The 25,383-nt window shown below is 42.3% G+C and overlaps 1 protein-coding gene across 6 annotated transcripts; it reads right to left on the bottom strand.

The window, feature by feature from the left end:
* Nucleotides 1-4,456: 4,456 nt before the first annotated feature.
* On the bottom strand, nt 4,457-25,084 carry RBM23 (RNA binding motif protein 23). Of its 6 annotated transcripts, none has more exons than XM_075276697.1 (14): nt 25,021-25,084; nt 21,319-21,429; nt 16,481-16,547; nt 15,894-15,935; nt 15,646-15,804; nt 12,743-12,802; nt 11,562-11,679; nt 11,315-11,467; nt 9,253-9,390; nt 9,104-9,169; nt 6,690-6,894; nt 6,027-6,116; nt 5,876-5,948; nt 4,457-5,179 (listed from the first exon to the last, which is right to left on the bottom strand). In XM_075276697.1, the coding sequence occupies exons 2-14, from the start codon at nt 21,392-21,394 to the stop codon at nt 5,176-5,178; spliced, it is 1,251 nt and encodes a 416-aa protein (XP_075132798.1). In that variant the 5' UTR covers nt 21,395-21,429; nt 25,021-25,084; the 3' UTR covers nt 4,457-5,175. The 6 variants fall into 6 exon arrangements, with proteins under 6 accessions (XP_075132798.1, XP_075132800.1, XP_075132801.1 ...); XM_075276699.1 differs by having other exon boundaries at nt 15,646-15,798; nt 25,021-25,082; XM_075276700.1 differs by lacking the exons at nt 21,319-21,429; nt 25,021-25,084 and adding an exon at nt 16,825-18,078 and having other exon boundaries at nt 16,481-16,551.
* Nucleotides 25,085-25,383: the final 299 nt, after the last annotated feature.

The following is a 25,383-nucleotide window of genomic DNA, read 5'->3' as shown; positions in this document are numbered from 1 at the left end:
GTTTGCTTTATGAAGCCATTACCTTTTTGAAGTGTGCTGTTGCATCTGACTACTGGCAGCACTAATGTGTCTCTGATTCCTATTATCCTGATTCTAAACCCAGGAGGTGATGGCAGCGTGTATTTGGGATGCGTAAACTGTGTTGGAGCGCCATTTACACTGAAATTGCAGCCTCAGTGAAGAAAGAGGGACTCCTGACAGCTGCACCCACATCACGTGCCAGGACAGTCCAGACGTGGACGTTGGTCTGACCTGACACTTTAGCAGAACACCAGGAGTCCAGTATTTACAGTGTTTTTTTTGGACAAAAAAAAATGAAGCTTCTGACTATAAGACACACCCCAGGTTTAGACAAGAAAAAAAAAAAAAAAAAAAAAAAAAATTATATATGTGTATATACACTCACCGGCCACTTTATTAGGTACACCTGTCCAACTGCTCGTTAACACTTAATTTCTAATCAGCCAATCACATGGCGGCAACTCAGTGCATTTAGGCATGTAGACATGGTCAAGACAATCTCCTGCAGTTCAAACCGAGCATCAGTATGGGGAAGAAAGGTGATTTGAGTGCCTTTGAACGTGGTATGGTTGTTGGTGCCAGAAGGGCTGGTCTGAGTATTTCAGAAACTGCTGATCTACTGGGATTTTCACGCACAACCATCTCTAGGGTTTACAGAGAATGGTCCGAAAAAGAAAAAACATCCAGTGAGCGGCAGTTCTGTGGGCGGAAATGCGTTGTTGATGCCAGAGGAGAATGGCCAGACTGGTTCGAGCTGATAGAAAGGCAACAGTGACTCAAATAGCCACCCGTTACAACCAAGGTAGCCAGAAGAGCATCTCTGAATGCACAGTACGTCGAACTTTGAGGCAGATGGGCTACAGCAGCAGAAGACCACACCGGGTGCCACTCCTTTCAGCTAAGAACAGGAAACTGAGGCTACAATTTGCACAAGCTCATAGAAATTGGACAATTGAAGATTGGAAAACCGTTGCCTGGTCTGATGAGTCTCGATTTCTGCTGCGACATTCTGATGGTAGGGTCAGAATTTGGCGTCAACATGAAAGCATGGATCCATCCTGCCTTGTATCAACGGTTCAGGCTGGTGGTGGTGGTGTGGGGAATATTTTCTTGGCACTCTTTGGGCCATCGTTTCAACGCCAAGGCCTACCTGAGTATTGTTGCTGACCGTGTCCATCCCTTTATGACCACAATGTACCCAAACATCTGATGGCTACTTTCAGCAGGATAATGCGCCATGTCATAAAGCTGGAATCATCTCAGACTGGTTTCTTGAACATGACAATGAGTTCACTGTACTCCAATGGCCTCCACAGTCACCAGATCTCAATCCAATAGAGCATCTTTGGGATGTGGTGGAACGGGAGATTCGCATCATGGATGTGCAGCCGACAAATCTGCGGCAACTGTGTGATGCCATCATGTCAATATGGACCAAAATCTCTGAGGAATGCTTCCAGCACCTTGTTGAATCTATGCCACGAAGAATTGAGGCAGTTCTGAAGGCAAAAGGGGGTCCAACCCGTTACTAGTATGGTGTACCTAATAAAGTGGCCGGTGAGTGTATATATATATATATATATATATATATATATATATATATATACACACACACACAGTACAGACCAAAAGTTTGGACACCTTCTCATTCAAAGAGTTTTCTGTATTTTGATGACTATGAAAGTTGTAGATTCACACTGAAGGCATCAAAACTATGAATTATCACATGTGGAATTATATACTTAACAAAAAAGTGTGAAACAACTGAAAATATGTCATAATCTAGGTTCTTCAAAGTAGCCACCTTTTGCTTTGATTACTGCTTTGCACACTCTTGGTATTCTCTTGATGAGCTTCAAGAGGTAGTCACCTGAAATGGTCTTCCAACAGTCTTGAATGAGTTCCCAGAGATGCTTAGCACTTGTTGGCCCTTTTGCCTTCACTCTGCAGTCCAGCTCACCCCAAACCATCTGGATTGGGTTCAGGTCTGGTGACTGTGGAGGCCAGGTCATCTGGCATAGCACCCCATCACTCTCCTTCTTGGTCAAATAGCCCTTACACAGCCTGGAGGTGTGTTTGGGGTCATTGTCCTGTTGAAAAATAAATGATGGTCCAACTAAACGCAAACCGGATGGAATAGCATGCCGCTGCAAGATGCTGTGGTAGCCATGCTGGTTCAGTATGCCTTCAATTTTGAATAAATCCCCAACAGTGTCACCAGCAAAGCGCCCCCACACCATCACACCTCCTCCTCCATGCTTCATGGTGGGAACCAGGCATGTACAGTCCATCCGTTCACCTTTTCTGCGTCGCACAAAGACAAGGAGGTTGGAACCAAAGATCTCAAATTTGGACTCATCAGACCAAAGCACAGATTTCCATTGGTCTAATGTCCATTCCTTGTGTTCTTTAGCCCACACAAGTCTCTTCTGCTTGTTGCCTGTCCTTAGCAGTGGATTTCTGGCAGCTATTTTACCATGAAGGCCTGCTGCATGGTAAATCTGCGATTTCTGAGGCTGGTGACTCGGATGAACTTATCCTCCGCAGCAGAGGTGACTCTTGGTCTTCCTTTCCTGGGGCAGTCCTCATGTGAGGGATTATTTATTGTATAGGATATTAAATGGTGCCATTACAAATTAAAAATTGTTTGGTAAAACAATAAAAGCCATCATGTGACTGAACTGTAAAATTATGGCCCTTGGAATACAGGGAAGAGAAAAATGGTAAAAGGAAAATTGGCTCAGTCCAGAAGGAGTTAAGTCTTTTAGAACCTTTGTCTTTTTTCTTCCCTACAGAATTTCATATTTGCATGAAAAGCTGAAGCTGCAAGTTACATTAGAATGAAAGATCTCTCTCCTGTACAGTCTTCAGTGACCCCCAGTGGTTGGGTGCAGGACCTTTTCTTCATGAATCAACCCCTTAATCGGAGAAAGCAGGTGACCCATTTGCCTACCATGAAAGAGGTGAGAAGAGGAACAGTTAAATATCTAAACCCCACAAGTCAGGAGATTGTTTGTTGACTCTCCATGTCTTGTGCTTTTAATTTTTATGATGCGCTATGCAGCAGACTCTGCGTGGGTCACACTTGCAGTCACCATTTCTATGCATTTGTATTTTAATTAAAAAGGTTATTCTGAAGTTTGCCCATGAATGACATGTTTGTCCCATCCACAGGATAGGTGGACCAATGATTGAATACTGGAACCCCCAGTGATCACTAAAAATGTGGGCTCAGCCATTTCTCTATTCACGTCTATGGGGCTACCAGTAAATGTATTGGAAGTCTTGGAAATAAATGGAGTAGTGGCAGAGTGAGGGTATCAACTACTAGACCTCCAACAATCACTTACCCTTTGTTGGCAGAGAACAAGAGTGTATATCTGGTAAAACCCTTTATGGCATAAGTGTCGGAGTGCATTTTCACAAAGTGTCCAGTCTATACTTTCAGAAAAATAAAGTGGAATTTTTTGCTAAAATTTAGGTTTTAACTGTATTTACTAAAATGAGAAAATCATTCTGATAACAAAAAGGTTAAGAATAAATCCACAAACACATGACATACCATACAAATAATTCAATCATTTTATTTTACATTTTAATCATATTAAAAAAAAAAAAAAAAAAAATATGACATTACAAAAATTGGAACCCTTTAGACCTCATATTTGGAAATTTTTTGGGAAAAACACATTTATACTGTTATACCTGATGGTAGAGTGAAAAACACATTTAGAGGATACGGAGTACCAACATAGAAAACTGTCAAAACAGTGCACAGGCAACCCCAGGAGCCAACAGATGAGAGGCAACATTGTATGCTCCACCTCACAGAATGTTGCATTACTTAAACATTCTTTTCATGATTAGGCCCTGTTCACACGGGGCAAGAGGGGGCGGATTTTGGCGCGGAATCCACGTCATAATCCGCCCCCTCACAATGGAGGTCTATGTAGACCACTAGCGTTCTTTTTTCCGCTAGCCCTTTCTTCAGGCAGAATCCGCGGCCGAATCAGCCAGTGGCATCCGCCTCGTGGCAGCACGCTTCGGACTAGGCCCATTCATTTGGGCCTACGCCGGACCGGAGTGCCGTAACTGTCGGAAGTCGCGGCAGGCGGATTTTAGCTATATTCTGACGTGGCTTCCCGCGTCAGAATCTGGACCAAAATCCACCATCCGCGCCCCGTATGAACGGGGCCTTAGACAGTTTTGATAGACAATAGAAATAGGAAAATCTTTTATATTTAATGTACCAGAATTCAAGATGATGCAAACACTATAGCAAGGCTACTCTGCTTACCATCATCCAATACAGTAACAGCATTAAGAGGAGTTTTACACTACGGACTGAGTTATTTGGACAGGGGCTTGACTTAATTGAACAGGTTTCTGCTACAACTTGAGGTAGTATTTGCTACCCATAGTCAAGTGTGAGGTCTTCCCTAATGCACACACAGTTTATTGCAATGCTTTTTTCAGAACATCACAACAGCCAGTAAGAAGCAGTGAACATACATGACACGTAGGGAACATAGCAAAGCCCAAGTTTTTTATGCAGGGTCAGATGGAATAATGTTTGTTAACTCAACATCCTACAGTATGTTTCATGGTGGGTGAAGCTTAAGAGTCATCCATTTCAGTGAAGAACAATAAGTTTTATATGCATCCCAAATGTACAGTACACAAGATTGCACAAACTCATCTACATATATTTACATATTCTACAATTCCTAACCTCCCTCAGAGCATTTTCTGAGGCTACGTGTGTGTGTGTGTGTGTGTGTGTGTGTGTGTGTGTGTGTGTGTGTGTGTGTGTGTGTGTGTGTGTGTGTGTGTGTGTAGATGGGAAATCTCTACAGAGCACACAAAGTGGAAAGAGGAAAAAGGTACAAAATCCTACTTTAAATTGAGACAGTACTTCAACCATAGATATATCAGGTGTAAATGTAGGAACATGTATATATGTACAAAAGACTGCTGTTCCCAAACTACAGCAATTTTCAAACCAAATTAAGTCTTTATAAAAATAGAGGGGAGACTGACTGACGGTTCCCTCACCCAGTCAATCAGCAAAGTACAAATGGGAAAAAGCAATACGAGGGCTGTACAGTAAGCCAGATTTATTCAGAATCTGTAAGCAGAGGTCAAGATCCTCATTTACCTGTTGGGAGAGAGAGAAAAGAAAATTTACAGCATAAAGTTCTAACAAATTAATAACTACCATCACAGGAGTCAAAGCCCAACTTCAATCCAAACCTTTCACCACCATGTCCATTTTTAAAATTGCTTTTGTCTAATACAAACTACTATATTGTTGGGCCATGTAATTAGCAACTAACTATAATCAATGCTCAGATTTTGGAATAAGTAAAAGCAATATTTTATTAAAGACAATATCTACAAGGAGCTTGCATGGGTATTTTGGTTCTTCCCACATAGATTGCGAGCCCTATATGGGACAGTGACTGACACTTGTACAACACCAGAAAATACTGCAGCGCTCTACACATACTAAGAGAAATAAATAATAATCTTGTATAATCTACCTACAAGTTTTCTTCAGGGTTTTTTTGTTTAATGACTCCAATGAAAGGAGCATAGTTACGGTTACATCAGCTGTGTGCCCTACATTAGATGCACATACTTTTGCTTTTTATTAGAAGGAAACTTTTTTTTTTTTTTTTTGTTTTTTTTTAATGGTATCCAGGCAGACTCATCTGTCTGGAAAAAAGTAATAGTGGTGAATTTACAGGCCATTTAATAAGACTATATGCATAAACACCAACATCTATTCATAATATGACTAACTACTATGATATAAATATATAAACAAAAAACAAATAGCCACCATACTCACATAGATTGAGTGTTGAAGAGGTGCGCAAGTGGGAAACACTGTGTTGAGATAGACTGCGTTGCTAAGTTGAGAGCTAAAAGGAAATGGACCATTACTTAAACATTCAAGACTTTATGAAAAAGCACTAAGTATATCTATAGACATTATTTACCTGTAAGGGCAGGGTTTAGGGTAGTGAGTGGAATGGTTCCATTCAGCTGTAGAGCAGCCTGTGTAGCAAGAGGTATCTGCAGGCCTGTACCTGATAACAGAAACAATTAAAACATTTAGGAACCTGAGAGAAAGGATAGAAGCAGCATCTGTCAACAAAGTGTGACAACATCCAAAGAAAAAATATTAGCAGAAATTTACAAAATATATAAAATTTGGGATTGGGTGCAACTAAGGCTAGGTTCACATCTGCATCGGTGTTTCCGTTCAGGGGGTCTGCTTGGGAATCCCCTGAACGGAAACCTAATACCTAATATAATAGATTATAAATGGGGTCTGCGCGGATTCTGCTTGGTTTGCACCCTAAAAGGGCGAAAGATACTGAGAGAAAAATGCTGCTTGCAGTGCTTTTCTCTCTGTATTTTTCATGTGGAGAGGGGAACAGAATCCCCAAACGTAGTACAAGCACTGGTGTGAAGCATTAAACTGTTGAACCGTTTTATTTTTTTCCCTCATTTGTGACCTTAATTTATATTGTAACATTACAAATTTGGTCTCCTTTCTGTGAAATCCGCTTAGTTTCCTGTGGCCTTGATGATGTTTTTGCATACATTTTCAGTATTGACAAAGGCAACATACACATGCTAATCACCCATCCACTTACCTTCTGCCAATTTAGCCATAAGCTGCAATCTGCCAGTTGCCCCCAGATCAATACCACTTCTCTCAAGGTCATCACTATCAAGGAATGAGGTGTCAGTATTGCCATCTCCTCTGTCCATGACATGACCAACCTTCATGGGTCGGCCAGCCAGTTCAAATCCATTCAACTGATCCAGAGCCCGGCGGGCACACTCTGCATCTACAAACTGATGGAAAATAAGTCCATTTATTCTGCCCCTTTTGTCGAAAATGAGATACATAATACACAGACATAGTTCCAGAACAGCAAAAACAGATGTGAAGAGACAGTGGACTATCTTCAATTAGTGGAAAAATTCACTTCACTTATTCCTTTACATAACTAGCAGAATGAAATTATCAGAATCAATTGACAACAGTGCTAAACTATATATAGGACCACCTTGTACTGAGCTTTTTAGCCATTTGCAAAAGCAGTCATAATAATCAATCCTGGTCATTTTCTGATAGACAACAATGCAGCACATGATAAGAACCATATTCAACTCTCCAGTGGCATCTTTTAGGCAAAATTCACATAGAAAGAAGGAATGATTCTGTGGCTAAAATCTCCCACTATACAGCAATGTACTATCCCTAACATTGTTTGCCTATGCCATAGGAAGAGGCTCTAAGTCAAACACTTCTGCTAAAAGAAAGGTATCTTCTAGATCAGGGGTGTTAAACTCATTTTCACCAGGGGCCACTCCAGCCTCACAGGGTACCTTGAAGAGCCAAGATTATTTTGGATGTGTAAAAAAGTAACTTCTCCTTAACAGTTAAGAAAGCTATTAAGGAGTAGTTACATGTGTACATTACTATTGTTACAATCAGCCCTTTGAGGGCAACAAGGAAGAACGTATTGTTAAAACCTAAGACATTGGCATGTTATATACTATATACTATCCTCATCCATTGATCATTTTCTGAATATAACAAAAACTAAGCAAAATGAAAGTACAACAATTCAAATGTAATTTTCAAGGGAATGGGAGCAGGGCTTTAGCCCCAGGTGTCACCGCTACAGCATACAAATCTGTAGCGGAGGTACCTGGAGCTGCAACGTCGCTCCCATTCACTTAAATAGGAGCAGGGCTATTAGCCACCACATCAAATGATCTGCTATGGAGAGGTCACCCGTATCAAATCTCTTCAGAACTAAAGGACTCCTTTAACAGCGTGCTGCATAGGGACTAGAATCACAAATACTTAGTACTGACCACTTTTGACACTGCAGCCTGGCCTAGAATGACCCTGATGTGGAGGACACAGCTCCAGAACGACCTGTTGCTACTTTCTGCAGTATCACTAGCACATAGAGCACAGGCAGGGACCGGGGGGTGGGGGATTCGGCACACTGTGGGTCACATGCCGATGCTCTGCTCTAATTAGCTGTGCAGGTACCTTTCCCTGCTTAACCTCAGTCAGCTAGTAACAAGTGAGGCTGAGCAGGGTGAGCAAGCACATCCTGGATTGGTTCCTAACTCTGTTAATAGGTCTTCCTAGGCCAGAAGTAGCCAAGTGAGGAACCAGTCTAGGATTAGTAGCACTGAGCAGTTGATGTAGATGTAAATCTTATGATCTACCATTAGTTGGCCCCACCTTCTCATTGGGCCCGGGGTCGTCACCCCCTCTGCTAGCTACACCTCTGGCATCAGCCAATGAGCACAAAAGCTCTGTGGCTGCTGCTTAGTTACCTGTTTCTGAGCTGCAGCTCAAAAAACAAGTGCCGGGCCAGATAACACAAGGTGGTGGGCCCGATTTGGCCAGTGGGCCTGGTGTTTGACACCCGTGTTCTAAATGTTGTTGTTTAACCACTTCAGGACTTTTTCCTTGATTCAAGATCAGGTACATTTTTGGTTTTTGTATCTGTGGGGTTTTTTTTGTTTTTTTTTACCCTTTGAGTTATTCAAATTATTTTTGTGGCTGTAGTAACAGCTGACATCCCCAGTCTAATCTTGTAAAGATGTATTGGTATATCATTGCAGAGTTAGGAATGGACTGCTCAAACATACAGACAATGGAACTAGTCAAAATGTAAAGGGAACCCCATAGCTCAACAGGCCAGAATCCTACTCTCCATCACTTGCATGCACTGCAACACAAAGTTTGACAGGATTCTTTTATACTAGTGGTTGCTGTGACGCTAAAACCCAGGCACACCTTCACAACCATCTTCTATATTGCCCTAATGTGTCCAAAATAAAAAATACCAACTTTACCATAAACTTTGATGAAAAATCTCCTAGTTTTCCTTTCTGATGCACTGAAACAATAATAAAGTTTCTACCAAAGGTCTTAGGAGTATTGTGAACCCATGTCAGTTGTTGTCCTCCCTAACCTTCTATTACACAAGTATAGTGATAAATCATGGCAATATTAACATCAGAAACTTACCGTTATAAAACCATAGCCCTTGGACCGTCCTGTATCAGTTTCTCTCAAAAGCTGAATACTCTCAATCTAAGAAAATTGCAACAAACACATATAACTATTTGTGATGCCAATATCAGATCCCATTTAGTAACCAGAGAAAGTAAGTTTACCTTTCCAAAAGGTTCAAAGATTCCCCTCAGCATGTCCTCTGTGATGTTGAAGTGTAAAGATCCCACATACAAACGCATGGGTCCAGAATTACCTCTTTGCAGATTATTGGCCATAGCAGCCAGGCGGTTCTTCTCAGCCTAAAAAAAAATAAAAAATAAAAAATAAAAAAAATTATTTCATGCACAGCAAATACATTCAGCAAATGTATAAAGTCTACAGCAAACTGAATCTGAAGTTTCAACCAATATATATTTACTGACCTTATAATCAATATGTACATCTACCATTAGAAGAGAATGTACATTTGACTTAAGGAATTGGTGTCTGCTCTTACTATACGGTCACTGACTTAGCAATATAGGCATCTAACTGATTGAACTGACACTATGTAATGCTCAATTTTCCCTGAGGAAGAACTTATGAATTACTGCCAGGTTTTCCCATAGATCTTAGCCAATTGCTAGGGGTCACAATAATATTAAAAGGGGTTGGCCACTTTCAGACCAATATTGTCAAACAAATGTACAATAAAAAGATATACAATTTTCCAATATACTTTCTGTATCAATTCCCCACGGTTTTCTAGATTTCGGCTTCCTGTCATTCATTCTGTTACTTCTAGAGGATAAAAGTCTGACCATGGGGGCCACACGGTGGCTCAGTGGTTAGCACTGCAGCCCTGGAGTCCTGGTGTTCAAATCCCGCCAAGGGCATAAAACCATCTGCAAGGAGTTTGTATGTTTGCATGGATTTCCATCCCATATTCCAAAGACATACTGATAGGGAAAAATGTACATTGTGGCTCTATATGGGGCTCACAATCTACATTAAAAAAAAAAAAAGTCTGACCATGGTCATGTGATTTATGGTCCATGGTCATGTGATGAGCACACAGGTGCACAGCTGATTACCAGGCAGATGTCTGATTACTGCACTGTGACAATAACGAGCGGCACCTGTGTGCTCATCACATGACCATGGACCGTAAATCACATGACCACGGTCAGACTTTTATCCTCTAAAAGTAACAGAATGAATGACAACAAGCAGAGATCTAGAAAACCGGGAGGAATTGATACAGAAAGTATATTGGAAAATTGCATATCTTTTTATTGTACATCTGTTTGTCAATATTGGTCTGAAAGTGGCCAACCCCTTTAACTTCTTATTAAAGGAGTTGTATTAAATTTGAAGTTAGCCCCTATCCATTCTCTATGAGAGTACAGAGCCCTGCTACACCAGGCACTCGTATAGAGAATGAATGGTGTCGGCAGGGTGCTTGTTCAGCCTCCCACTTAATCAGGATAGGAGAGGAGTCTTGGGATTGATCGGGCTCTCAGCAGTCAGAACCACACCGATCATAAAGTTATAACCTACATTATTGATAGGGAATACCTTCAAAACTTAGTACAACCCCTTTAAATGAACTCTAAGGACAACCTATTTAACACCCTAAGGATGCAGCTCAATATAAAGAGAAAAGGCACTGAAATCTTTTTTTTTTTTTTTAATTCCGTTTCATTGAGAGTACGTCAGATACAGGAACAGGTAGAGAAATAAAGAATCTAGGCAACTAACCAGTTCCCACATGCTTCCAATGGAGTTTCTTTGAAGCAAGTTCCTCCTTGCGCAAAATGAGCTCCTCTACCCACTATGCCTGAGCACAGGCTTCACAGATCTCCAACGACTGGGTATCATCTGTCACTTAGCTTACCTTTTCCCCAATGTGGGACTATTAAAGGATTATCTTATCTCATCTTTTGATGGAGCATATCAGACCAGTAACACAGACAGTAGGCAATTTCCGGGAAGTAGACTACTGATTCCCCATAAGAATTTATTTTTCAAATATTATTTACATCCATTTTTAAATATTTCCTTAAAATTATTTTTATAATAAATCTGCTAATATATGGTGACATTAAACCACTGTAACATATCTACCATACATCATGAATAACAGACAATGTAATAAACCTAATGAAAATCTGAAATCTTGATATCATCCTAAACAGAAATTTTGACTGTACTGTAATAAATAAAAAATATGTACTTTCTTACCTGAGATGCCTGTACAATAATAGGTACACCTAGCAATCTCTGCCCAGTTAGCCCAATGGCAAGAGGCACGGATTGGATGTCAACAAATTCAACATAAGCTATTCCCTTTGAACGGCGTGAGTTTCTGTCGGAAATAATCCTTACATCTCGTACCTGAAATAGCGTTTACAAGTATTAAAAAGAGGAAGAAAAAAAATAAATAAATAAAAGTTATAGTACAGGTACTATATTGAATGGGGTGACTAACTTTGCCAACAGCGGAAAAGAAATCTTCTAAGTCTCGTGGACGAATGCGTGCAGCCAGCTGCATACAGAACACAGTTCGTGCATCCCGTTCTTCTGGAGTCAAATTAGATTCAGGTTGCCTAAAGTCAGGAAATTGGCATTTTAATTTTTATTTTCAACATTCACTGAAATGTTCAACTGGTCAATAAACTATAGAAAAAGAAAAACGTGAAAGACACAAGTAGTACACTAATAATGTGCACGTTCTTGTGCATGAAATCCAAGTCTTCAGTATCAAAAACAAAGCAGCTACCACCCCTTCCCTACTGAACAAAACTTACATTAAAGTACCAAACTATGGGCGGGTTCACATCTGCGCCTGGTCTCCGCTCTGTGGGTTTCAGTCTTCTGCTCAAGGGACTGGACAGGAGATGAAAACCTGTTAGTCAGTGTCCGCCCGTGAGTGTCTTCTGGTCTCCACAGCGAAACAGTTTTTTTTTTTTTTTCTTTTAACCGGACACAAAATCCTGTATGTCCAACTTTGTGTCCGGTTAAAAAAAAATGTTTTTTTTTTGCGCGGAGAGGCAGAACAAACTCACGGGTAGACACTTTGCAAACCCAATCAAATGAATGGGTTTGAAAACTGACTGTCGGTTTTCATATCCTGTCCAGTTTCTCGGGCAGAAGATGGAAACCTGCAAAGCGGAGACCGGGCGCAGGTGTGAACCCACCCTATGTAGCACCTATTAAAAAACAGCAAAAGGACAGCGAGTACCCAGTAGTCACTATGAGCACCCTATGTTTTATACAGCATTAGCCCGCAGTTGGCCCCACAATACAGAAAGAGACTTAGAGTAACTAAAATAATATTCTTAAAGTGAAATAAACAACATAACAGTAACAAGATCTTGCAACCATCAAAAATGTTTGACCAAGTGCTAGTGGTGAAAATATCCAACAAACCATCCATTTAATTAATTATACAATATAAAAGAAATTGTATAACAAATTAAAAACAAACAGTTAATCACTTTATTTTGAAGCCAGAGTTGAAGTTGGTAATTTTTTTTCCCCCAGCCTCCACCTAAAAATGGTCTGGCTGTACAAATAGCACTCTGTAGAGGTTTACCAGCTAAACTTCAAGACGGATTTGGATGTAGAGTGAAACTACACTTTAGGATTCAACTTTTAAGAGAGGTATACCTGAGTGGGCTTTTTTCTTTGTGTCGAGGGCTGCGGCTCCTGCTGCGTGTGTAACGCCTCCTGTTTAAGGAAACACAGCAAAAATATGTGCATAGCATCTCTAAAATATTCTTTAGGAGAAAAAAGGAAGAGAAGTGGAGGATACTAGGGCTAAGAAATGACTATTTAAGTGATCACATTCAGATTTTCAACTGGAAATGAACTTAGAGTTGCACTCATTGACAAAAAAAAAAAAAAAAAAATAAGGCACCAAGTAGTTGTTGAAATTGAATGAAACTTTCCATGTGTAAAAATATAATAATAATAAATAATAATAATAATAATAATAATAAATAAATTACAATATGTGAAAAAAGTGAAAGGATAAGTTTGCTGGGAAAAAACGTGCCATAGAAAAGGAGATGATAGTACCTTGTTGGGCCACCTCTACCCTGAATACAAGATATGGTTAGGAATAGAGGAATACAGTCTCCATATACACTCACCGGCCACTTTATTAGGTACACCTGTCCAACTGCTCGTTAACACTTAATTTCTAATCAGCCAATCACATGGCGGCAACTCAGTGCATTTAGGCATGTAGACATGGTCAAGACAATCTCCTGCAGTTCAAACCGAGCATCAGTATGGGGAAGAAAGGTGATTTGAGTGCCTTTGAACGTGGCATGGTTGTTGGTGCCAGAAGGGCTGGTCTGAGTATTTCAGAAACTGCTGATCTACTGGGATTTTCACGCACAACCATCTCTAGGGTTTACAGAGAATGGTCCGAAAAAGAAAAAACATCCAGTGAGCGGCAGTTCTGTGGGCGGAAATGCGTTGTTGATGCCAGAGGTCAGAGGAGAATGGCCAGACTGGTTCGAGCTGATAGAAAGGCAACAGTGACTCAAATAGCCACCCGTTACAACCAAGGTAGCCAGAAGAGCATCTCTGAACGCACAGTACGTCGAACTTTGAGGCAGATGAGCTACAGCAGCAGAAGACCACACCGGGTGCCACTCCTTTCAGCTAAGAACAGGAAACTGAGGCTACAATTTGCACAAGCTCATCGAAAATGGACAATTGAAGATTGGAAAAACGTTGCCTGGTCTGATGAGTCTCGATTTCTGCTGCGACATTCGGATGGTAGGGTCAGAATTTGGCGTCAACAACATGAAAGCATGGATCCATCCTGCCTTGTATCAACGGTTCAGGCTGGTGGTGGTGGTGTCATGGTGTGGGGAATATTTTCTTGGCACTCTTTGGGCCCCTTGGTACCAATTGAGCATCGTTGCAATGCCAAAGCCTACCTGAGTATTGTTGCTGACCATGTCCATCCCTTTATGACCACAATGTACCCAACATCTGATGGCTACTTTCAGCAGGATAATGCGCCATGTCATAAAGCTGGAATCATCTCAGACTGGTTTCTTGAACATGACAATGAGTTCACTGTACTCCAATGGCCTCCACAGTCATCAGATCTCAATCCAATAGAGCATCTTTGGGATGTGGTGGAACGGGAGATTCGCATCATGGATGTGCAGCCGACAAATCTGCGGCAACTGTGTGATGCCATCATGTCAATATGGACCAAAATCTCTGAGGAATGCTTCCAGCACCTTGTTGAATCTATGCCACGAAGAATTGAGGCAGTTATGAAGGCAAAAGGGGGTCCAACCCGTTACTAGCATGGTGTACCTTATAAAGTGGCCGGTGAGTGTAGTATCCTGCACATTTGCCCAGAGTTGCAGCTTTGCCTGTAAACATTCCTGAGAAACCACTGCTATGGCCGAGCAAGGATTAACTTGTCAAAAAAAAGCTAGTCAGCAGCCCTGCCATGGACTTGTGAGTGACCGCAGGATGTCCTGCACAGATCACTGAGCTGTTATAGTGGAACACTCAAAATTTCTCATTTGCAATATTACTGCAAACAAAGGCGACAGTAGCTGGCTGTCAATGGAATACATATAATAGACACTGACACCGAATTACCTTTCGTTAAGGAGATGGAAATGGTTTGGCAGAGACAGGGGTGTGTAAGGCTTTGTTCACATTTGTGTTCTATAATCCGTTCGTGGGAGTCCGCATGGGGACCCTCCCGAACGGACTAGCGAACGCATTTGTAAGCGGTGTGCAGTGAAAGCACACGGACCCCACAGACTATAATAGGGTCCATGTGCTTGCCGTGAGATCTCCGCAGGGAACCTGCGGACAGGAAAGCACATCACAATCTACTTTCCTGTCCGCATGATTTGAGCAGGCAGTGCACAGCAAGCACATGGACCCCATTATAATCTTTGGGGTCCATGAGCTTTCACTGCACACCGCTTGAAAATGCATTCGATAGTCTGTTCGGGGGGAGGGTCCCCATGTGGACTCCCCAAACGGCTTACCAAATGCAGATGTGAACCAAGGGTAATGTCTGAAATATAATATAATATATAATCTATATATAAAACTTTTCCATCTTCATGTGATTTTTTTTTGTCAGCGAGTGTACATTACAGGGAGTCAGTTGGCAGCAAATTGTTTGCACATTAAATACCTTATAGAGGGGTTCTATAGCTTCCAAATATTCAGATTTGTAGCCCAAATTTCATGTAAATTTCTCTTTTATTCATATGGAAATAAAGCGGAAATGTGCTTTTTCTGAGAATCCAGAACTGAGAGCCAAAGACATGAAAAGCCAAGTCACACATTCAATTCACTTTGCCCCTCATTCGAATATGAATAACACAGCAATTTAGATTAAATTGGGGCTCCAAATCTGAATAAGAGTGGCATAGTTGGAAATTGTAAAATCAGCTGAACTCCACAAAATACTATGATTAAGCATTAACAGTATAGAAGATTTGAAGTATTTTCCTAACATATCTGAGAAAGCTATGGTTCTCATTCTCTAAAGAGTCATAATTTCAGCTCACCCAGGACTGTAATGCCGTGAATGTTCTCGGCGACGACTCCGATCACGGCTCCTTGAGTTGTACCTTCTACCTCTGCTACGGCTTCGGTAGCGCCGTTCTCGACTTCTATGCCTCTCTCTGCTGCTTCTTCTTCTGTGCCTGTCCCTGCTCCGACTACGGCTTTCAAAAAATAAAATCAGGGATCTTTTATTTTTTTTTAATCCTTTTTTTAACATGAATTTTTTTTTTTTTTTGAGAGCTAAAGTTACCTTCTATGACGATCACGGCTATAAGATCGACTCCTCCTTCTGCTGTAAGGAAAAAAAAAATACAAATGAAAGTTCAATTGTCATCACCGTGTTACAGAGGACATTACATCATAGCTACAAACGAAGAAATTGCTGTCCACTCCAGTATGCAGAATAAAAAATAACTTATTTCAAAAGGAGTTAAAAAGTTACATGAGTGTGAATCCCAGCCATAATAAAAGATTTATAAAAAAAAAAAAAAAGCAAGCTTACGCGTTTCGGGAGTATATAATATGTCCCTTAGTCATAACCTATTTTTAACAATTATTTTATCGCCAAGCATGTAACAAACAATGGCTTTAAGGGTCCATTCACACAGCGGAAAATGGTGAGGCATTTGGTGTGGAATTTCAGCACTGAAAAAAAAGCCTCCCATTGACTTCAATGGGTTCCTTTTTCTGCTAGCAATGGGAGGCTTTTTTTTCAGCGCTGAAATTCCACACCAAATGCCTCACCATTTTCCTCCGTGTGAATGGACCCTAAAGGGTTACAATTAAGAGACATAAGACCACCTGCATTTTAACAAGCAATATGAACTAATTGTTTACCTGCTGCTGCCACTGTGCCTAGAACGGCTGCTCCTTTCATGCTCCTTTACTGCTCTGCTTGGAGTTTCTTCCTGTGCAGCCCAACAAAAAAATGCCACACCGACACAAGATGATCAGGCAGGTCCGAAGACAGAAAAATAAGGAAGATGGGGGCAAGGTGGGGAAATAGCAAAAGACATAACATAAAAAAAAATTAGCCGAATAACAAAACAATAGCTTGGGAAAGGGATTCTAGAAATTTAACAACCAGTGAATTACCTATGTATAATCTTTGCATTAATGTGACCTTTAATGAAGGATGAACAAGAGATCAGCAAAGCGTTCCTCTCATATATATACCTTACCTGATACATAAATTAGTTATTATGGGATATTTCCCCACTGTTTCTTGACTCTCAAACTCCTCGGCCTGGAGCAAACAGAGGGCACATTGCTTTATGACTTTTAGCAATTACACACTGAGAACAAAGTAATGAAGCAGAGATGATGCTACACAGACACAATGACTTGTCAGAAATTTCACTTTAGGCTCAGAAACATGCAAGAGTGAATTAGATACACAAACCAGAGTAGCTGGAATATCAACGTGAGATTGTTTCAATAGAGGTTATACTTCCAGACAACTAGGTAAATATCTATTGGTCATGAGTAAATGTCTACATCTCTTGTACAATCAAGAAAGAGTAACTTGGATTATATGAAGTAATCAAATTAGTCTTTCCAAGTCTTTTGTTTTTTAAAGACTGTATGCTCCCATATCAAAGTAAAAAAAGAAAAGAAAAAAAAAAAATATAAAAAAAAAAGTAATAAGAGGAACTAAACCTCAAACACAAAAAGAAACATCTTTTCTTTGATCCTGTTGGTTTTCTTGACTTCAAACTTTTCAAGCCCCTTCCCCAGTTGTGCAGGGCAGGGAGGACTAGGTTCTATGAAAAGAAAGGGAGCAGCGTGTTATTGAGTAAGTGACAGAGTGTATTTAAAAGGACCAGGAAACAAATTAGGATTCAAGACGATCACCCTAAACACTCGTGTGAGCTTTGGTTTTTTAATAGTTGTGCTCCAGTAAGACATCCCTACTAAAGGTAAGGCTAGTGTCCATGCATTATATGCACAATGGGCAGCACACAGTTATCAAAAATCACAAGACACTATCCACAAGCAGCACAGCGTGGCACTGGACTTGGCATAAATATGGGGTAAGTAGTACCTTTGTAGAGTGTCTCACAATACATTGCTAAAGAAATAGAAGTTTATGGTGAAGGAAGTTTAAACATGACATGGCCCACACAGTATTAACTACATTTACAGAGAAACCCATACAATTCTATAACAGCATTATTCGCAATAGTGCAGGCTCTTTGTCGTTTGAGTCCATAAGGGACCCAAACAACGGAGAGGCAGACCTCTAAAACAGTGATTACATCTGGAGCCTGGCGAAGCCCAATGAATAGAATGAAGTCTGTTGTTTTTAAACAAAGCGACGGAGGAAACAGTCATCTGTGCAGGACTTTTTCCTTGACTGGTTTTCATGATGGAGTCTCCAGCGCAGCCTTAAAGAGGACCTTTCATCAAATCGGGCCCATGCAGTTTTATATACTGCTGAAAAGCTGACAGTGTGATGAATTCAGCGCACTGTCGGCTTTCCTGATCCGTGCCCGATGTAAAGCGTTATCGGTACCGGTACCATAGCACTTTAGTGTCAGAAGGGCGTTTCTGACTGTTAGCCAGGAACGTGCTTCTGCCTCGCGGCGCCTATCGCGCTGTACTGTGTGAGCGGGGAGGAACGCCCACTCCCTCTGCTTACACAGCTCGTCCATAGACGAGTATTATCAGGAGAGGGAGGAGGAAGTTCCTCCCCGCTCCACAGTAGGCGCCGGCGATAGGCGCCGCGAGGCAGAAGGGCGTCCCTGGCTAACAGTCAAACGCCCTTCTGACACTAAAGCGCTACGGTACCGATAACGCTTTACACCGGGCACGGATCGGGAAAGCCGACAGTGTGCTGAATTCAGCGCACTGTCAGCTTTCCAGCAGTATATAAAACTGCATATGCCCGATCTGATGAAAGGTCCTCTTTAAAGAGAGCCTTCCATGTGCTCAGGCACAGCGTACTGTCAGCTTTCCCGTTCTGTGCCCCGAGGTTGGAGATATCGGTGCCGTTACCGATCTCTGCTCCTGACAGTCTAGCTGGGCTGTGAGGAGCGTGTCCACCCTGCCCCCGAAAGTACTCATCTATAGCCCTGTACTGTCAGAGAGGGTGTTCTTAACCTGCCAGTGATGACGCTAAGCAGTGAAGAACGCCCCCCTGTACTAGTCTATGGATGAGCACAGTCTGTGGGGGTGTTCATCACAGCTTAGCATCATCACTGGCCGGTAAAGAACACCCCCTCTGACAGTACAGGGCTATGGATGAGTACTGTCATGGGGGACATTCTTCACAGCCCAGCTACACTGTCAGGATTGCACTTCTGACAGTGGGCAGAGATCAGTAACAGAACCAATATATCCAGTCCCGATGCATAGAACGGGAAAGCATTAAAGAGGACCTCTCATGTCTTTAGGCACATGGGGTTTTATATACCTCTAGAAAACCAACAGTGCTCTGAATTCGGCGCAATGTCGGTTTTCTAGCAGTATATAAAACCCCATGTGCCTAAGGACATGAAAGGTCCTCTTTAATGTTACACTCTAAGGGTCTGTTCACACTGAGTTTTTTGGCAGCAGATCGTGACGCGGAATCCACTGTCAAAAACGGCTCCTATTGACATCAATGGGAGCCGCTCGCTTCTTTTTTCCGCGACCCTTCTTGCCGTGGAATCTGCGGCTGTGGTGTGAGACACACTCCAATATAGGCCCATTCATTCAGGCCTACACAGAAGCGGGATGCCGCAACGGAATGCTGATGCTGCATTGGCATTCAGTGGCGGCAAGCCCCGCGGAATGTTCACATGGCGTAAAAGGTTTCCGCGACCTTTTCCTCCATGTTAACATACCCTTTCTGCTGTCGGCAGAGTCTCACATACAGTACATATTGACTTATTCTGCGAGCAAACAAAATAAGATGCTGAGATGAAAATAAGTGGTATCTAGAAACAGTAGGATTTGTTAACATGTGGCAGATTTTTGCAGAAATTTCTGTGACTGAAAATCAGTTCCATTCATCTGACTACTTTGGCATAAGCAAAGATTTCTGTAAGCCTCAAATAAATGGTACAGTCCCTGAAATTGCAGCGACAAACTCATTGCAGTGAACATGAATAGAGATGAGTGAACAATATTTGAAACAGCCGTTTCGAATAGAACACTCCCATAGAAAAGAATGGACGTAGCTGGCATGCGGGGGGTTAAGCCGCCGGCAAAGTATGCGTGCCGGCTGCTTCCATTCATTTCTATGGGAGCATGCTATTTGGAACTGCTGTTCTGAATAGTGTTCGCTCATCTCTAAACATGAACTTGCGACTGTGATCATGGGTTGGGAGATTTACTGAGGTACCTTTTTAAAATAGTTGCATTTATAAATATTAGGCTCGGTTCAAATCTACATTCGGGGAGTCTGCTTGGGGACCCCCGAACGGAAACCTATACACATTAAAAAGCGGTTACCTTCAGGAAACCTGCAGTCTCCATAAACTTATGATGGTGTCCATGTGGTTTCCGCACGAAACATGCAGAGAGAAAAGTCCTGCTTGCAAGTCCCCAAGCGGATACCCCGAACGCAAATGTGAATGGGCCTTAATGGGTTTAGAATACCAAATGTTTAAAATCCTGATAACATTTTTACATATGACAGCTGCTTGGATTTACAGTAGTAGTGAACAAGTCCAAACTCAGTCTGGCATTGTTGGGGATTACAGTATAATATAGTGAACTAGTTATACTTGTCAGATCCCCCAATCTCAACACGACTGTTGTTGGGGACTAACGGCCAATGACTTCAGGACACAGTAATCATACGTTCACAGAGCAGGGTACATAGTATCTTGAAAACTCTGGCATACTTCTAAGTGCCACATAAGCATTAAGTTTTTAGCCTATGGTATAATAGTACACTACAGTAAGTGAGTCTTTCCCATGAACCTATGAATTCCTGTTAGGTTATAGTGGTGTGCCTGCCCAAACATTAGAGGACGCAACCTGTAACAGCTGACGTGGCACTGTCAGAAGTGTGTCAAGACTATTAATAATTTCCACATCTTAAAGGGGATCTTTCATGTCCTCAGGGATGTGCGGTATTACATACTGCTAGAATGAAGACAGTGTGCTGCATCAAGCGCAATGTCAGCTTTCCCAATACGCACCCTGATACTGAAGATATCGGTGCCGTTAGTTTCGGCACTGATAATTTTCCACTGTTAGAAAGGTGGGCCCTACAGCCTAGCGTCATCGCTCCTCACCACCCAGCAAAGACGCTAGGTTGTAAGGCCGCCTTTTTGACTTTGGAGAGATATCGGTGCCAAAACTAAACAGCACTGGTGCACATACCCGAAAAACGAATTCAGCGTACTGTCAGCTCTCTAGCGGTATCTAATACCGCACATCTCAACAACATGAAAGGTCCTCTTTAAGTATAAGGGTTATAGCTTAAATATTGTTATATTAAAAGTCCAGATCAAAACTCTAGCTGCAATATTTGGGGTAAAGTATTTCCCTAGAGTGTATGGATAGCTTGAAGCTAGGGTTACATGTAGAGTTGTTACATCACTACTGATAAATTGTAACTATTGAGCAACAGTTGCATGCAGTCTTATGGGCTGAGAGGGTACAATATTGCAACCTTGCAGTAGAAAGGGTTAAACTGTATAAGATACCATAGCATAACAAATAAAAAAAAAAATTCTGACTTGCCTCCTTCTCGTGGCTTTGAAAGGGAGCCTCCAGCATTGCTTCTATCACTATATCAAAGTCATCAGAAGCCATATCTGCTCACAGGTGGGTTTTTGTTCTGTCCAAAACTAAAAGATAAATAAATAAGTTGCAAATACACAGGGCAATATTCAATGAACACTACATATTTTCCAGTATTTATTATATGGATGACCTATTTTTAGGATAGAGAGACCTAGCTTGTGCGAATCCTATAGATCAACTGTTTGTACAGGCCACAGTACTCAGGCTTGTGTGGTAACCTCTTATAGTGACCACATGGTCGTTCTGCAGCTCAGCTCCACAGACACTACACAGTGTACAGCACTTTGCCTGGCATGCAATGAACACCCTGCGGGACCTGAGTGCTGTGGCTCCAAGTATATGCAATCTATATACCGTATAAACCTTCAACTACTCCTTTAACTATAATTTAGAAAAAAATATTTGGAATTTAAGGGTGCGTTCACGCAGAGGAAAACGGCACTGAATTCAGTGTGGAATCCGCATCAGATTCAGCGCTGAATAAAAAGCCTCCCATTGACTTCAGAAAAAGGAACCCATTGAAGTCAATGGGAGGCTTTTTTTTCAGCGCTGAATCTGACACGGATTCCACGCTAAATTCAGCGTCATTTTCCTCCGTGTGAACACACCCTAAAAGGGAAAGATTTGTAAATTTGTCTAAAAGAAAACCTGTTTTTCTTGACATATCAACCAATCACAAGACAGTCACCAGCTCAGAATTGGAATAGATTTCCCGTATGATTCACGAGAATGATTATGACTAGAGATGAGCGAGTACTATTCGAAACTCCCGTTTCAAATAGCACGCACCTATAGGAATGGATGGAAGCGACCGGCACACAGACTTTGCCGGAGGCCGGCCGCTTAACCCCCTGAGTGCTGGGTCCATTCATTCCTATGGGTGCGTGCTATTTCAAACGGCAGTTTTGAATAACATCTCTAATTATGACCTAAATCAAAATAAATTAAACGGGCATTTTACCTTGATTACAGTTAATGACGAATTAGGTCTTGAACCGTTAGGGCCCATTCACACGGAGTAAATGCGCGTGTATTTTGGCAAAATACATGTGTAAAAATAAGACTCCCATTGACTTCAATGACATTTGTTTTACACGTGTAAAAAAACACGTCAAAATACACGTGAAAAATGTCATTGAAGTCAATGGGAGGGGCCGTTCACACGGAGTAAATGCGAGCTGATTATGGCGAAATACACGTGTAAAAATCAGACTCCCATTGACTTCAAAGCCATTTTTTACACGTGTAAAAAACGCACGTTTTTTGGTGCGTTTTTTTACACGTGTAAAAAATGGCATTGAAGTCAATGGGAGTCTGATTTTTACACGTGTATTTTGCCAAAATACACACGCGTTTACTCCGTGTGATTGGGCCCTTAAACTATTAAAAGATGATGCCAACATAAAGCACAGATATGGTAAATAATACTTATTAACATACTTGGATTGTATGACTGTCTGAAAAGCAGAGCATTTCACATTTTGAAAATTGCTATTTTTTCCCCAAAATTTCTATCAAATTTTCATACATAAATAAATACAAAAATATCAAAGTTTATCACTATGGGCTCGTTCACATCTGCGCTGCCCTCTCCGTACTTGAGGTTTCCGTTTCCTGCCTAAAACAGAGGCAGGAGACGGAAGCCTGCAGGAGTCTCTCTCACCCATTCATTTGAATGGGTGAGAGAGATGTCGGGCCGTGAGCGGCGGTGAGCGTTTTGCGCTCTCCGCCGCGAAACCGGGTTTTATAATCCGGACACAGAGTTGGACATGCAGTACTCTGTGTCCGGATAAAAAAATCCGGTTTCGCGGTGGAGAGCCTAAAACGCTCACCGCCGCTCACGGCCGGACCCGGTCTATGGTTTCCGTCTTCTGGCATGCAGAAGACGGAAACCATAGAACGGAGACCGTGAACGCAGGTGTGAACCTAGCGTAAGTTAGGGTCAGTTCACACGTGAACTGCCCGCGCGGGTTTTGACACGGAGAGAGACGCGGTGAGCCGTGTCTCTCTCTTGTCAAAATCCGCCTGCCGCGACCATTGCGGCTTTCCCCTCCGCTGTCGGCTCAAATGAATGAGCCGACATAGGAGGGAGCTGCCGGGGGCGGAAGCCGCGCAGCTGAGCCCGCTCAGCTTCCGCCTGAAGAAAGGGCATGTCCTTTCTTTTCTCCGCTAGCGGCAGCTCGCCGCTAAAAGAAAAAAAAAGCCCGGTGGTCTACATAGACCACCGTTGTAAAGGGGCGGATTTTGAAGCGAAATCCGCTGTCAAAAGCCGCCCCTTTGTTCACGTGTGAACTAGCCCTAAGGGTATGTTCACATGGAGTATTTTAAACCCCAATTCAGTTTTAAAATAAAGCTATAAAAACATATAGGTAAATCATACTTGAACGTGCACCCTGGGCGGTGATTCAAGATCTGACGTCATCTTCTATCAAGCCTACCTCTTCTTTCAGCGACGCCTTCTGGTCCTGGCTCTTCCCCGGCTTCATCATCTTCTGGCGGTTCAAATCAGATTGGTTGAAATCTGGCACGTGCGCAGTAGCACTCCCTCTGGAGCTACTGCGCACACTCCGGCGGCACTGCCATTGAGAAAAATGCCATTTGAACAGCCGGAAGAGGATGAAGATGAAGCTGGGGAAGAGCCAGGACCAGAGGGCGTCGCCAAAAGAAGAGGTAGGCGTGCCAGAAGATGACAATGGATCTTGAATCACCGCCCACATTCAGGTATGATTTAACTATATGTCTTTATAGTTTTATTTTAAAACTGGACGGGGGTTTAAAATAAGATTACCGGTGCCTGAATACCCTTTTTAAAGGCTATTCACGCATATGTAGGGCTCATACAGCAAAATTTTGCTGATAGAGCCCCTTTAACCTCTTAGGTGCAGTGTCCAGATGTAACCACAGCATCTGAGGGCTCCAGTTACTTTGTTTGCAGCAGTGATCTGCACTTCCACATCAAGACCATGGAAACCCCTGACCTGTCCTCAGTGTTCAGTCCATAGACTGTAAGGAGAGTGACTTGTGGCCACAGCAGTCACATGCTGGGTACAGCTTACATAACATTACTGCTCCCCAATATGTGATTGCTGACACAATACCCTTGTAGCCCAGCCTCTAACATGGAATAAAACCGAGGACCAGGATTACTATAATATTGCACTTTATGGTAGCCCATCTGTGGCCACCTGAGGTTCCAGTTCGCATACACAACACCTTACTGACCATTATCATAGAATTTCTGCAACACTTTATTGGGGGCGACTTGCAGACCTAGACCACAGGAGAACAGAGACGTGAACCAATAGCAGCCATACTATCTTTATAACTACTCTGAAGACCCGGCCAGGGTCCATTACTGGAGGAAGCCATATACATCCATTCACATTCAACCCCACAATGTCACGTCTGTTACCTCAATAGGTCATGTAGTTACATTTACCCCAAGCACAAGACACAACTCACGGCAAGCGCCACAGCTTCCTCCGCCGTCCGTTACACAACGCACATATAATATGGATGTATTATGGCCAGCTGCTGGTACACGCACGTACTGTACAGTGAGAGACGAAATCCCGCCCAGCACGAACACTCTGATACTACACTGAAGTACCGGGTCACAGCTGCCCGACACTCACCCGCTCTCGTCAGCACTCCGCAAGCACTATAGCTAACAAGATGGTGGCCGGGCCTTCCAGAAGATTCCCTCAGTCATCAAACCATCCAGCCAATAACAGTGCCTGGAGTCTGCGAGGTAGAAGGGCTGCCCAGGAACCACCAATAAAAAGCCGAAGGACGCCCGGTGTGGACAAATCACGGGACAGAACCAAAGCGAGGCTTGACCCGCTCAGTAACGGTGTATAATAACGGAGTATCAGTCCGTATAAGTGTTGTGTCTTTGGTTGTTTAGATGGTATTCCCTATATGTACTACCTGGGAGATACCAGAACACATCTCTATTGGGCTTCATTTTCGAGTAGGCAACAAGGACAGACTCCATA

The sequence above is a fragment of the Leptodactylus fuscus genome, chromosome 1 (genome assembly GCF_031893055.1).
Source record: "Leptodactylus fuscus isolate aLepFus1 chromosome 1, aLepFus1.hap2, whole genome shotgun sequence".
Taxonomy (NCBI): domain Eukaryota; kingdom Metazoa; phylum Chordata; class Amphibia; order Anura; family Leptodactylidae; genus Leptodactylus; species Leptodactylus fuscus.
The sequence above is the reverse complement of the archived record's forward strand: the minus strand, read 5'-3'. Positions and strand labels throughout refer to the sequence as shown.

Coding starts and splice junctions, on each gene's coding strand:
- RBM23 (XM_075276697.1), bottom strand. CDS start 21,394: ATGGCTTCTGATGACTTTGATATAGTGATAGAAGCAATGCTGGAGGCT. Junction 16,548..21,318: donor AAGCCACGAGAAGGAGGCAA/GTCAGAATTTTT, acceptor CTGCACAGGAAG/AAACTCCAAGCAGAGCAGTA. Junction 5,949..6,026: donor CCTAAACCCTGCCCTTACAG/GTAAATAATGTC, acceptor ATTTCCTTTTAG/CTCTCAACTTAGCAACGCAG.